This window comes from Oryctolagus cuniculus, chromosome 4 (genome assembly GCF_964237555.1).
Source record: "Oryctolagus cuniculus chromosome 4, mOryCun1.1, whole genome shotgun sequence".
Classification (NCBI taxonomy): domain Eukaryota; kingdom Metazoa; phylum Chordata; class Mammalia; order Lagomorpha; family Leporidae; genus Oryctolagus; species Oryctolagus cuniculus.
In genome coordinates this window covers 6480939-6495758 of record NC_091435.1, presented here as the reverse complement: position 1 = coordinate 6495758, position 14820 = coordinate 6480939, and the positions used below count along the sequence as shown (strand labels likewise).

General features: G+C 53.3%; 1 protein-coding gene across 4 annotated transcripts in view; it reads right to left on the bottom strand.

Annotated features, from left to right (window-relative positions):
- ERG (ETS transcription factor ERG) overlaps positions 1-14820 on the bottom strand; it is a 289111-nt gene that overhangs the window by 184034 nt on the left and 90257 nt on the right. For all 4 annotated transcript variants that reach the window (XM_051833641.2, XM_070071815.1, XM_017350791.3 and 1 more), the window contains exons 2-3: positions 14166-14264; positions 9598-9685 (exon numbers count right to left, since the gene is read on the bottom strand). In XM_051833641.2, coding sequence (XP_051689601.1) covers positions 9598-9636 — 39 coding nt within the window. In that variant the 5' untranslated portion in view covers positions 9637-9685; positions 14166-14264. The remainder of the gene's footprint in view (positions 1-9597; positions 9686-14165; positions 14265-14820) is intronic.

Sequence of the window (14820 nt, the reverse complement as noted above, 5' to 3'; positions counted from 1 at the left end):
GCCTTTCAAATAAACAAATAAATCTTTTTAAAAAATAAAAAGAGATCAGCATAACAAAGAGATATAGCACTATTCGTAACAGCCAACAGAGGGAGTCAGGCTAGGTGTCCACGAATGGATAAAGCGAACAGGGACATGTACTCAGTGGAATGCCGCTCATCCATCAAACGCACGACACATTGCCACTTACAGCAGAATCAATGGAAGGAGAGTATGCTAAGCAAAATAAGCCAGGCATAGAAAGATAAACACCCCAGGTTCTCTAACGTACGTGGAACCTAAAAAAGTTTATCCCAAAGTAGAGAAGAGTTAATATTAGAGGGGAGAGAGGAAGGCAGCAGATGGGAACCAAAACACAGCTGATGGGAGAAAGGTCTGGTGTGCAGGGCCCCGGGAGCTGACCGCAGTTTACGACAGCCTATTAGATATTCAAGAGGAACTGGGAAAGAGAAGCTCAGAGCCTCCGCCCATGAAGGAATGCTAGGCAGATGCAGATGCCAGTTATCCAGATTTGCTGAGTACCTGTTGTAGGCACGCATTGAAATATCACACTCTACCCACAAATACGCACAATTACGCGTTAAGAAGAAACAATGTTTAGAAGTCTCCAATGTTTTGTCCTATCAGATATCTTGGCATTTTTAAGCTGTAGCATTTTTCTGATTGTATAATAATACACCTTCAGGGAAGATGTGAAGCACAGCAGGTTAAGCCTCTGCGTGGGGTGCACACATCCCATGTCAGAGTGCCTGGTTCAAGCCCCGGCTACTCTGCACTTCTTATCCAACTTCCTGCTAATGTGCCTCAGAGGTAGCGTATGAGGGCCCAAAGTCCTGGGTTCCTGCTACCCCCATGGGAGATCCAGACAAAGTTTCAGCTCTTTGCTTTGGTCTGGCCTACTCCTAGCTGTTGTGGGCATTTGGGGAATGAACCAGCAAATAGATCTCCCTCTACCCTTATCACTCTGCCTTTCAAATACACCTTTTTTTTTTTTTTTTAAGTAACACACACTCATTATAGAACTCACAGCAAGTTTTTTCTTCCATTTTCAGTTAAGTGCCACCACCCCGCAGAAAAACAGGAGCAGAGAACGTGCAAATGTCCTGTGGCCACCAAGTCACAGGGCCCATCAGGACGTGCCAATCTGCCCAAAAGGCGACCGCAGCTGATTTACCAAGAAGAAACAGGGGCAGCACATGAGAGTGATATCCTCCTCTGGAAACACAGACATCGAGGGACAGACTCTGTCTCTTACGAATGTGTTCTCCAAAGGATAAACTCGCCACCGTTCTGGGAAGCGGAGCTACTACAAATCAGCTCTGCAAACGCGGACAAGACGCTCACAGCTCAACGCGTCTCTTGTCAGCCAGGTGGGGACAAGGTAGCGAAACGCACCCTGCTTGTGGCAAGGGGATAAATAGGGACCGGCTCAGAGCCATTCCTAACCCCTCCCCCGGGGATGCAGATTCCGGCATTTTCTCCACGTGCTTTGTGTCATGGAGAAGGATCCAGTTCATGGACTGGCTTCCCGGGCTTCCTGGTGTCCCCACGCATAACGCCACTCCTCCCAAAACCTGGTTAGGCTCCTGCTTCCACAGAGCATCCGCGGAGGTTTTAGGTTTAGCCCCTTGCATGCCCAGAGCTACCTGAAGTTGCTTCCAGAGCGCCAGCCAGGGGACCACGCGAGGAGCAGCGAGTCCGCCCAGCCCCGTGGGTGCGCTGGCCCCGTAGCCACTCCTCCTTCCAGGATGCTCCCCCTCGCCTCCCTCCTGCGGCTGCTACCTAAGAGTGCGCTAACACAAGCGGACTTCCAAAGGTTTGGGAAAAACAGAGTCAAAAGTAGTTGATTGCCATGCAGAAATGAAGGGATTTCAAAAAGTTTGTGCAAGAAGTATATTATGAAAAACCCATACACAGACTTCTCAAAAATTTTTATACCAAAAGAAGTCATCTTTTTTTTTTTTTTTTTTTTTTTTTTTTTTGGACAGGCAGAGTGGACAATGAGAGAGGCAGAGAGAAAGGTCTTCCTTTGCCGTTGGCCCACCCTCCAATGGCCGTTGCGACCGGTGCACCACGCTGATCCGATGGCAGGATCCAGGTGCTTCTCCTGGTCTCCCATGGGGTGCAGGGCCCAAGCACTTGGGCCATCCTCCACTGCACTGCCTGGCCACAGAAGAGAGCTGGCCTGGAAGAGGGGCAGAATCCGGCACCCCAACCAGGACTAGAACCCAGTGTGCCTGCACCGCAGGTGGAGGATTAGCCTAGTGAGCCGCGGCGCCGGCCAGAAATCATCTTTTAATTACAATTTCCACAAACTTTTTTGAAGTACCCTTGTGTATCACATTATATATTCATGATCCATTTTACATGATTAATGTAATATCAGGAACCTATTACGTGGTGTTGTACTGGCAACATTGTGCTGCATTGATGATACTCAACACGATGACAGTAAGTGCTTCCTGCGCGCTGCACACTGCACCAAAGTCTCTAAACGCATCGACTGATTTAACCTTCATGATCCTGGGAGGTGGGTGCGTGATTTCATCCCCATTTCATAGCTGAAGAAACTGAGGCAGCTGCTAAGAAGTAGCACCAACTTGGTCCCAATGGTTAAAAAAAATAAGCAAAAGCAGAAAAGCTGAAGAAGAAAGAAACATAAGATGTGGGGCGGGAGGGGGCGGGGGATCGTAACCGGAAACAAAGCCTGAACAAGCTGATCTGTTAGACCTCCAGCAAGGAGGCAATGAAAAACCAGCTCAGAGACCTCAGCTGCCATATGGGCTGCCATCTGGGGCTGACATCCCGTGGAGCGGTGTCTACAGGTTAACTAGAGGTGGACAAGAGGACTGACTTCCTTCACCAACTGCAGGGTTGCGGGGCAGCAATGGAGGGTCAACTTCAGCATCCACAGCTGTGTTGGTTCAGGCCTGTAGCCCTGGGAGCTGCCAGCCTCCTGGAGCGCACACATACGTTCACCTGAAATGGACAGAGACGTGTGATCCCCGGAAGACGCTGGAGGGCTGTGAGGCCTGCTGAACCCAGGAGTTGAGCCACGTGGAGGTGAAAGGGGAACCGAGAGGAAGCAGCCGGTCAGGGTGCAGGCTCACGGCAGCCCTGAAGGCCCCACCCAGCCCCTGGCATCAGCCGCCCTCGCAACAGCCATGCAGTGTTCCAGGCACCTGGGAGCAGGTGACCTGTGTCCTGGAAGGCAAGTGCTGTCTCTCTGGTTTCTTAGCCAAGGCCCCCTGCCACCACCTGGCATGGCACATGGAAGGCTTTGGTAAATGTTTGTTGAATGAAAGAGTGAGCCCAGGTTACAAAGTCTCCAAATCATTCCTCATTACAAGAAAGGGCAGAGAACCCCTCACAAAGCCAAGGCAGCAGGACTTGGTGATGGCGGCAGCAGGACTTGGTGATGGCGGCAGCAGCTGAGCACCTGGTCCTCCTCGGTGTGGGCGCAGACACGGCCCCTCTTCCTCCAGGATGTTAAGGTTTTGAGTTCTGCGATCCACACTGTCGGAGACGAGACCATCCATTGCGGCAATGTACAAAAGAAGAGGCAAACCCCAGTCCTCAGGGACCGCAGGGGCTTAGGATGGCCCCACGCCCTCCTCCACGGGCCCTCCCCTCCCCCACTAGGCGATCCTTGCCAGGATTCTGTGCTTACTGGGTCCTTCTATTGCTTTTCACCCTGTGCCTCTCCAAACAATGGGATTCTTCGCTTTGCCTCTTTTAGGCTCCTGGTTTCTATCTCCTGTGTCTGTTTTCCACCTGCATTTGAGAGTCACCCACTCGGAGCGTAGACGGGAGTGGGCCCTAGTAGCTGGTTCTCACCGCTGTGATGTCCCACCGAGGACCAGGGCAAATGCACTCCTCCGTTTTCCCAATGACGGGCATGCGCGCACTGGCTTTTGTTGGGGGGGTTGGTGGTTTGGGGTTTGTTTTTTGGTTTTGTCTCCTTGCACCTGGCTTGCATTTGCACCTCATCTCCTGGTGCCCACGGGCAGGAGGTCTCCCCCTAAGATGGAGCTGCTGGACGGCAGGACGGTCTCCAGTTTTCCTGGATGACACCAACCGGACACCCAAGTGCTTCCACCGATTTAAGTGGCCCCCAGCGAGAGGACCACTGTGCCACAGCAACCAGCGAACACGGCCCACCTACACATCCACCCACTCTGAAGGCGTCACTGGACAGATGGGGGTCCTTGGGCAGGGGACAGGTGGTCATGAACAGAAGTAGCCTTGTATGATAGAGTACAGACTATTCTATTTGTCTTTTAACTTATTTATGGGGCTAGCATTGTGGCGTAGCAGGTTAAGTCATTGCCTGCGATGCCAGCATCCCATATGGATACCAGTTCATGTCCTGGCTACTCTACTTCCGATCCAGCTCCCTGCTAATATGTCTGGGAAAGCAGCAGAAGATGGCACAAGTGTTTAGGCTCTTGCTACCCATGTGGGAGATGTAGAAGAAGCTGCAATGGCCAGGGCTGGGCCTGGCTGAAGCCAGGAGCCAGGATCTAGGAGGAGGAGCTGGAGCAGGAATGGAACCCAGGTACATTGAAGCCAGGAGCCAGGAACTCCATTTGGGTGTCCCGTGTGAGTAGTAGGGGCCCCAGCATTCTGTCAGTATTTGCTGCTTTCCCAGGTGCATTAGCAGGGAGCTGGATCAGAAGTAGAGCAGCCAGGACAGGAACCAGCACTCCAATGTGAGATGTCAGCATCACAGTGGCTGCTAACCCCAAGGTGCTGCAACACTGGCCCCTCGGTTTTCTATTTTTTTTCCTCTGAACTTGACCTTGGTGTTTTGTAAGACATGCACCCATGTTGCTCCGTGTGTCTTAGTGACAGGATACTGCATCTTTAGAATGGGTATGCTCCTCTCATTGCATAGCTCACCACAAAGTATACTTCAAAAAGTCTGTGGAAATGTGGAAGTAAAAGACCACTTTATTTTGCTGTAAAATGCTTGGAAAACCATGAATAGTGATTTTTACATTTTTATTTATTCAAGAGGCAGAGAGACACTGAGAGAGAGAGAAAAGAGAGTGAGAGCGAGCGAGCACAAGTGAGCTTCCATTCGCTGGTTGACTCAAACGCCCACAACAGCCAGGGTAGTGACAGGGCTGAAGCAGGAGCAGGGAACCCACTCCAGGCCTCCCACAAGGGTGGCAGAAACCCAACTCGTTAGGCCAGCACCACTGCTTCCCAGAGGCTACACCAGCAGGAAGCTCGAGTGAGGAGCTGGAGCGGGAATGGGAGCAGGCATTCCGATGGGCGGTGTGAGTGTCTAACCACTAGGGAACACGCCCACTCCTGCAGGGCATCTTCTTAACCATACACACTTTCGGGAACCTTCTGAGTGTCTGTGTAGGGTCACGTGCACCTGACATGCCAAGAACACATCTGCGTGCTACAGCCGTGTCATTTCTTTCATAAGCAATGACTTGGCAGGGCTGCAAGGAGGGACAACTCGAACTGTGTTTAATGACGGCCGCCAGCACCACAGAGAATCGGCTCCCACCTCCTGCTCACTACATGTGTAAGGTCTGCCATCATGATGGCGTGATGCAAATCGAGAGTATTTTATGGCCCATATTTTATATTGCACGGTTATTAACCATCCCTTTATGTCCAACACCTGCACTTAAGAGGGTACAAACCACTTGTTCTGGCACAGAAGGGCTGTCTTAGGCCATGGTGCATGGACACAGTGCCCAGCATGCCCCCTCCTCCAGCACGGCCATGAGGCACACACAGAGCCTGCCGGGGCTTCTTCCCACACACGTCTCTAAAGCTGCTTGCGGGGAGAACCCGTCTTTCAGATGACAAAAGCATTGAGGAAGGCGCCTACCAGAGGCAAAACCTCCCCTCTGGTGGACACACCACGTGGGGCCATGCCAGGCCACCTGCCAGCCTTCCTCCCCCAGAACCCCAGCCGCACTCCAACTTCTCACGAATACAATTCCCGGAGCAAACTCCCAACCCAGGTGTCAGAATGAAACTGTGGAGGAAAACCTGTTTTCCTAACGTTGTCGTCAAAAACACCGACTTCATAGACGCTGGCGCTGACGAGGGTGATGGAGACACAGGAGGAGGGATGGGGAAGCCATTGCTCAGGTTCTGAAAGGGGGCAGTGCTGATTGGCTTATAAAGCAACCAGACGCTTTTCTCTTTTTTAAAAGACTTATTTTATTTATTTGAAAGACAGAGTTACAGAAAGAGGTAGAAAGAGAGAAAGGACTTTCCATCCACTGGTTCACTCTCCAGATGGCCACAATGGCCGGAGCTGCGCTGACCCAAAGCCAGGAGCCAGGAGCTTCTTCCAGGTCTCCCATGCAGGTGCAAGGGCCCAAGGACTAGGGCCATCTTCCACTGCTTTCCCAGGCCACAGCAGAGAGCTGGACCGGAAGTGGACCAGCAGGGACTAGAACTGGCCCCCATATGGATGCCAGGGCTCCAGGCCAGGGCTTAACCCGCTGTGCCACAGCGCCAGCCCCAAGAACCAGACGTCTTGAATGCTCTCTATGTCACAGCCCACGCCAGCTATTAGTGACTGCAACTCTGCATTGCTGTTCATCTTTCCAAACTCAGGAAGTAATCTGAGTTGAAAGGTTTCCATTAGAGACGCTCAGAGTGACATGCCTCAGAATTGTCTCACTTCGTATCTACGCCAACACTGTGAGATCAGAGGGTGAACCCTTGCTGAATGCACAGAGCCTGCTCACTGACATGCATCTTCAACACTGTCCCCTAGGTCTGTGTAAGACAGCTGGGGCAGGCCACGGGTTAAGCTGCCACCTGCGACGCCCACACCCCCATCAGAGTGCGTAGGATTCAGTCCCACCTCTGCTTCCCGATCAGCTTCCTGCCAATGCACCTTGCAGGCAGCAGATAATTGTCCGATTATGTGCATCCCTAACACCCACATGGGAGAGCTGGATGGAGCGCCTGGCTCCTGACTTTGACCTGGCCCAGTGCTGGCCAGAACGGGCATTTGGAGAGTGAACCAGTGGACAGAAAATCAATTTCTCAGGTTGGTGCTGTGGCATAGTAGGTTAAGCCTCTGCCTGTGGTACTGGCATCCCATATGGGCACCAGTTTATGTCCCAGCTGCTCCTCTTCTGATCCAGCTCTGCTTATGGCCTGGCAAAACAGGGAAGATTGGCCCTGCACCCATGTGGGAAACCTAGAAAAAGCTCCTGGCTCCTGGCTTTGTATCAGCCCAGCTCCAGCCACTGCAACCATTTAGGGAGTGAACCAGCGGATGGAAGACCTTTCTCCCTCTCTCTTCCTCCCTCTCTCCCTCCCTCCCTGTAACTCTGCCTCTCAAATAAATAAATAAATCTTTAAAAAAGGAAAGAAAATCAATTTCTCTCTGCTTGTGTGTGCGTGTGTGTGCATGTGTGTCTGTGTGTGACTCTACCTTCTAAATAAGCAAAAACAAATTAACTTTTTAAAAAGACTGTTTCAGCTTTCTAAATTAATTTTTAAAGAGATTTATTTATTTATTTGAAAGAGTTACACAGAGAGAAAAGGAGAGGCAAGCAGAGAGAAAGAGAGAGAGAGAGAGGTCTTCCATCCACTGGTTCACTCTCCAATTGGCCACAACAGCTGGAGCTGTGTCGAACCCAAGCCAGGAGCCACGAGCTTCCTCCAGGTCTCCCACATGGGTGCAGGGGCCCAAGGACTTGGGCCATCTTCCACTGCTTTCCCAGGCCACAGCAGAGAGCTGGATCGGAAGTGGAGCAGCCGGGACTTGAACCAGTGCCCATATGGGATGCTGGCACTGCAGGTGGCAGTTTTACCCACTACGCCACAGTGCTGCCCCTGAATTAACTTCTAAAACACAACAATATTGTCTTGCTGACATCACCTTTCCCTTCTGGTTGGTGAGGAAAACAATGCCAATGGAATGAAGTTAGGCGGCTGACCCTCCCACTCCGAGCCACGCAAGATCCTTGGGTGCCGCCTTCTCGTGAACTTCGTGTGCATCGCAAGGCCTCACATCAGTAGATGCCGGAGAAAAAAGTCTTCCCCACACTCATCATCAAACACGTCCCCACTCTTCTGGAAGAAACCGTATCGCAACCACGAGAGAACCCCACTTGCATGTTTTAGGTGTGACTCCTGTGTCCCCACGAGACACCACATAAAAATGAATTCTGCTGTCCCCACTCCTCTGTGTCCCCGGGAAAAATTCAGAGTCCTCCACTTGCCCAGAGTTACCCCGATTCCTGAAAGCTCAGGGCACCCGTACAGCTCGGAGAACACCTTCAAACTCATGTCACTTCTAAGTCTCGGACAAAGAAGCAGAGTGCGGGCAGGAGCCAGCTGCACGCGGCCCATGTCCGCTTCCCAAGTGCACTGGCTCCACGGCGTGAACACGGGTGTGTGCTAGACTTCGAAGGCCACCGATATTATAATTAAAAAAAAAAGATAAATCCTTCAAGACCATAAGCTTTCTTTCCATTTTCAACGCATGTCTTAGGCAAAGAACAAAAACGAGGGAGGCCATCCCAGCCACGCAGGGAAAATGAATTTATATGGGGAAAGGGAAGAACTGTCCACGTAGTCAAAGATGAGGGCGATCCCAAAAGTTCATGGGAAATGGGTTTAAAACTTGTTTCTTTTGGTGCAAAAGAATTCCTGAAACACATGCCCTCTTCTACAAGCTCAGGAAATCTGTTTTATAAAAAAAAAAATTGCAAGTGGATTTTAAACTTTCAGCCCCCAAATTAGTTTAGCTTGTAATTCCATTTTTCCACGAAATATCTGAAGTTCTCTCATACCCTGGCCAGCGCAGACAGCTGAAGCAGCCAGCACAGGGGTCGGCAGACACAATTCAGCATCTGCTGTAGCCTTTATACCCACATCTCGCCTATGCAAACCATCACTGCATTTCCTCCCTGTGGCTACGGCCCGCACGTCCAAGAGAGAGGGACGTAACCGGGTCACACACCTCCCGGGGCTCGCCCTGGCACCAGCCACACTCCTCCAGAAGTGCACAGAACGGAGCAGCCGGGCAGGGGTGAGGCGACAGCTGCCAGAGGGCTCCAGAGGGCGGCGGGCACGGAGAGACCCACCTGTGAACACCGAGAATCCACCTGTTTTCCCGCCGGCCTATTCCTGGCAATCTCAGACAGCCATAAGGGAGGTGGAACGCAAGCAGAAGCCGAAGAATCCGGCTCCAGGGTGGATGAGACCCTGGTAACAGACTATCAACCTTCAGGCTGTGACGTCCCCACAGCTACGACTCCACACTGCCATAATGAAGTGAAAAGCACCATAGAAAACGCGTAAACAAATGGGCATGGCTGAGCGCCAATCAAACCTTCCTTCTGGACATCACAGTTTAATTTGCGTACAACTGACACATGTCATGCCATATTCTATTGATTTTTTTTTCCAACCATTTAGGAACATGAAACCCATTTCCATAGCTCCTGGGCTGCATACAAGCAGGCACTGGGCTGGAGCTGGCCCACAGCCAGCACTGGCTGACCCCTGCCTTAACTGACAGGTGGGGGTCATCCCAGAGAATCCTGCCAAACAGGAAGCCACGAGCGGGTTCCGGGCCGACAGGGGACTTACCTTGCCGGGCACTGCGGGGTCGGGGACGGCCTGAATCATGCCCTTTAACAAGCCAGCTCCCTTACCGGCCCTCCGGAAGCTGAGAAAGCTGCAAGACAAAAGGGCCAACATCATAGCAAACCACTGCATCTCAGCATTTTCTTGTCCAGGGGTTCGGCCCCCGCCCCCCTGGACAAACAGTGTAAGCATCACATGCCCGTACCGACCTGCAAACATCTCCGGGTGTGGGCACTCCAGGAGGTGACCAGAGAGCTCGTGTCTCCAACACCGAGAAGGCCACTTAACCTTGACCCCATCAGAACCCCCGTGTGATGAGCCTGGAGGAGCCTGGCCCCACAGGAGACTGACTCTGGCCAGCACCAATTAATTGTTCATCTCAAAACAGCTGGGAGAGAGATCTTGAAAGAAATGACAAATGGTTGAGGGGATGGACCTGCCGATTACCCAGAGCGGGTTGTGATCCACTACAGACCTGTACTGAAACGTCACTCTGTAGCCCTAAGTATGTACAATCACTGTGTGTCAATTAGAACTAAACACATCTGCCTCTTTGGCAGCTGGCCCATGTCCATGCACTCACGCTCATATCTATGAGTGATCCCATCAAGGGAGAAGGAGACTCACACACAAGCCGTTTCCAGCTATATTAAGAAAACCAGGCTTCTGAAGTCCCCACCCAATGAATGCCATCTACACACAGCTCCTAGCATCACGGGTAAGTTCCTTAACCAGCACAGCGACCGCTCACTGGGTGCTGAAGTGCCCGCCCCAGCGCTGGGGACGCCACACGCATTTTCTCGCTCAATTCCTACTACAGCTCTCGGGGATTTCTCAGGCCCATTGCCCGGATGAGGCCATCGAGACCCCAGCAGGTCACTGCTCCTGCTCTGCCCAGGACCACCAGGTTCATGAGCCACAGAAACCTCGGGTGGGAGTGGCCTTGCTGACCCCAAAGCCCCTAAGAGACCTGGGTTTGACATAATTAACAGGTATGGGCACTGACTTAGAAGACAGATGTTTAAATACGGGTTAACTGAATTAAATACAAAGGCACCTATACTCCAGGGATCTGCCAGAAATAAACACTTCATCTCCTGCATCCTTTCCTATGAATTACAAAGCAGCATGGGCCAGTCACAGCGGCCTCCACCCTCCCCTGCCGCGCCCATGTCCCAGGGTGTTAGGGAACCCTGGCCTCTGGCCACAGTCAAGCCTGGTCCCTGCAGGAGATGACAGAAGGGCCAGAGTTCTTGTCCCTTCCCCTCCTGAACCAGGGCACCTGCCACCCCAGGTCGCTGGCCACAGCTGGATTCCCCACTGAGCCCCCCACGTGGCCCTGCCTCCCAGACCTCGGCCGGAACACCAGTTGCTTTCTGACCGACAATATCTTCCCTGACTTACATTTGCAGGTGCCATCAGGTCGTTTTGAAAGCAGCTGCCATTTTTACTGTTTGTACCCTTCTTTGTAAATACGGCCCATGAATTAGCACTAGGAAACCTCACAATCAAAATAAACAGCCTGAGTACAGAGACACAAGGCGGCCCTCAGAGCAGCTCTGAACACGGTGTGCGGAAGACGCCCGTGCCATCCCGGGGGCCTCGCTGCACGGGGCCCCCTCCCAGCACCCCCAGGTGCCTCCAGGTGTGCCTGCTCAGAGTCTGTCCTCCTAAAAGGGCTCCCTGGACCCTTCCAGGACTGGGGAGCTGCCTGGCCTGGAAGATGACACGCCAGGAACCTTGGGTCTCGGTCTTGGAAAAACTCCCCCTAGGCTCGGCACGCTCCTCTGGGGACAGCGGCTGCAGAAATGCCACAGGGACGAAGCTCTGCCCAAAAGCTGAACTGCACAGCAGCGGGAGGTCGCCCAGGCTCCCCGTGCTCTGTGGAGGGGTCCCAGGAGAGGGCAGGCCAGGCCAGAGGTCCGCAGGAGCCAGCACCTCTGACGTGGGGTCCTCGGCGCCCCAAGACAGCCGATAGGAGGGCAGCAGCTGTCCTGGAAAACCTCAAAGACCTCCATAGCTCCTGGGTGTCCCTCCCTCCCTGCACACGTGCGCTGCCACTCCCCTCGAACCCCAGCCCACCTCTGGTCACCTGTGACCTACAGGACTCAGAAGAAGGGGCAATGCAGGAGCCCAGACCTCCACGGCGCCCAGAGCCACTCCCCTCACCACCACCACCTCTGGAAACCAGTGCCTGTGCCCTGACAACCAGGACCAACTGCCAGGACAAGGGTTGAGGGGTGGGGCGTCCTGGATGTGCCCAAGGGTCACCTCGCAGAGGACAGCGGTCCCTGTGCACACCCAGGAGCAGAGCTGCGCCATGAGTCCTGTCGCCCACAGAATTGTGATGAACAACAAATGAGGCATTGCTTTCAGCCCCTAGATTTCCGCTGATTTGTTACACACAGATGCTGCAGGTACCCGTGAGTGTCCTAGACACAGGGAGAAGGCAGAGGCTAGGGAACGTCTGTTCTACTGTCGCACCACGGAAGAGGACACTCACGGTCCCAACTGTCCACTCCTCCCTGTGGTCACGCCCTCACCATGCGTCCTTGTGGTTCTCAGCTCCCGCCCTGGTTCTGGGGCTGCCCATGTGGCCCGGTCAGCAGCAGCAGGACACTGTGTGAGTTCCCAGCTGGACAGGCGTGAGTTGTTCTCGCTGCCACGGGAACACGCGCTGGCCGGCGAGCAGGAGGATGAGGGGTACGACCTGGGGCAGCGCCACGTGGCTGCACGGCCCAGCCAGACTAATCCAGATCATCTCGCAGACAGCAGCCTTCCCAGCCCCGGGGCGAGGCGACCAGACCAGGAATGCCAGGCAAGGCCAGCTGGCACGGCCAACCCACGGGCTCCCGGGGGAACACATGCTTACTTTTTCATCCACGGAGAGTGGAGGTGGATCATTGCACGGTGTTTGCGTGACCCTGGGTTGCTGACAGACACGGTATTCCTGGTATAACCAGGTTCCCAGGGTCTCCCCCAAAGTGTTTCCAGCCAGAGAGAAGACTCAGGCAGGAATTTCAATGGAAATTAACTTCCCTAACACACAGCCATACTGTGTCCACTCAGCTAAGACTCGCTCTCACACCCTGATGACTAAAGATAACCAAGAGACTTTTACCGGAAGACACCACGGGATTCTCTGAGCCCTCCCCCCTTGGCATGATGGAACCCTGCCAGCCTCTGGGATTCCCAAGAAAGGGAAGTGGGGTCCACATTCTGGATCCCCCATACCAGGGAGACTTCACAGAAGTTACAATGGCCCCTCAGTCTGTAACCAGTCAAGGCAGAAACGTGATAATCAACAGCCTGTGTCACATGTCTCCTGTGGGGAAGTCCTGGGTGCTATAAGCCATCAAGAGCAAGGTGGCAGGGGAGGGAATCCCAGATCCAGTACTGAGACAGTCCTGGTCCTACAGTGATTGAGATGGGGAAATGCAGATACAGGTGCAAACTGCCAGTCCTGAGAGCAGGTGGCCAGGGCGATGTTGCAGGAACCCCGGCCAACACCCAGGAGACAGAGGAGGGTAGACTGTGGGACTCCTAGCCCCCGGTTCCCCGGGGTGTGAGAGCACTGGACAGAGGGTCTGACAGAGGGCAGCAAGTTAGAACCAGATGCTTGTGGGGGGGGGGGGGGTCCTCACGGGAAGGCGCAACCTGCAGACAGGCTTGTCCGTGGGAAGACAGAGTGACGACACAGGGAGATGGCAGCTGTCTGCAAGCCAGCCTCGCAGACAGGCAGGAACCAACCCTGCCCACCCCTGGTCTGAAGCTTCCTGCCTCCAGAGCTATGAGACCAGAGACTTCTGCTATTCACGCAGCCCAGCGTGTGGTGCTGTGTGACAGCAGTGCGAGGGGCACCTGCACCTCCACAGAGGGACTTGCAGGAATATTTTAACCGAGACAGGGGCCTGGCTCCAAGACCCCTGGCACTCTACCCTCCTGGACACCAACCCTGTCCCAGTCTCATCCCAGGCACCACATCTGGACACCCCATCCCCTAACCCCTCCTGACCAGAGACTCTCCATCCCATAGACGTGTTACGTCCCCTCCACTTCCTGGAAAGCTGTTCCGAGGGACACGCGAGAGCTGGAGCAGCCCAGGGCAAGCCATTCTCCCCGCTTGATCCTACTTTGGTTTTCTGAATGGTTTCTGAACACAGAGACTTGTTCTCCGCGTGTACCATTTGTCGAGAGGTTTCAAATACTTTCAAGTGGAGCAACTATGAAACGACTATATTAGGAGAAGTGCAGAGAAGCAGGGGCCTGCAGACTGTGCCCTTGACCTGCAGTGCTGCTGTGAGAGGCCGAGCAGAGAAGAAAGAGGTGGGGGGACTCCTGCAGCGTGACTGTAGCAGCCCCACCAGGCGGGCTCAGGCGGTGCTGGGCGCGAGGGTCCCGGGAGCACACAGAAGCAACACCACCCCTCAAACCACGGCCAAGGAGCTGGCACAAGGGCACTGGAGGTTTGGGGCCATCAGTGCCACATGCTGACGGTAAAAGTATGTACATATTCACAGGTTTTAGTCTTGACTAGGAAGGGTACGATCATCCGGGGCCTTTGGTTTTACCTTTAATTGCTCCTGTGTCCCCCATCCTTTCTCTTCGAGTCATTTGTCTTCCTTTTGGCCCACGTGGCTTTTCTTGGTCTCTGAAGATCTTGGAATAACCTGAAAAAGAAATTAAGTCCATCAAGCCTCATTTCTCCCCCAAAGATTAATGCCAAGGATGAACTGCACATTGCTGACAAAATTCATTTCTTTTAGAAGTAGGGATTCGGAAGGGCAGTGAAGATTAGGATGCTTAGGACGCTCACAACCCCTGCCGATGCTGTGGTGCAGTGGATTAAAGTCCTGGCATGCAGCATCCCATATGGGCACCGGTTCAAGTCCTGGCTGCTCCATCTCTGATTCAGCTCCCTGCTAATGCACCTGCGAAAGCAGTGGAAGATGGCCCAAGTGCTTGGGCCCCTGCACCCACATGGGAGACCTGGAAGAAGCTCCTGGCTCCTGGCTCCTGGCTTCAGCTCAGCCCAGCTCTGGCCATTGCAGCCATTTGGGGAGTGAAGCAGCGGATGGAAGACTTCTCTCGCTCCCTCTGTTTCTCTGTGTGTGTGTGTGTGTGTGTGTGTGTGTTTATGTGTCTACCTCTATAATTCTGTCTTTCAAATAAATAAAAATAAATCTTAAAAAAGAAACAAAGAATCCCCACACCCTGCACTACAGC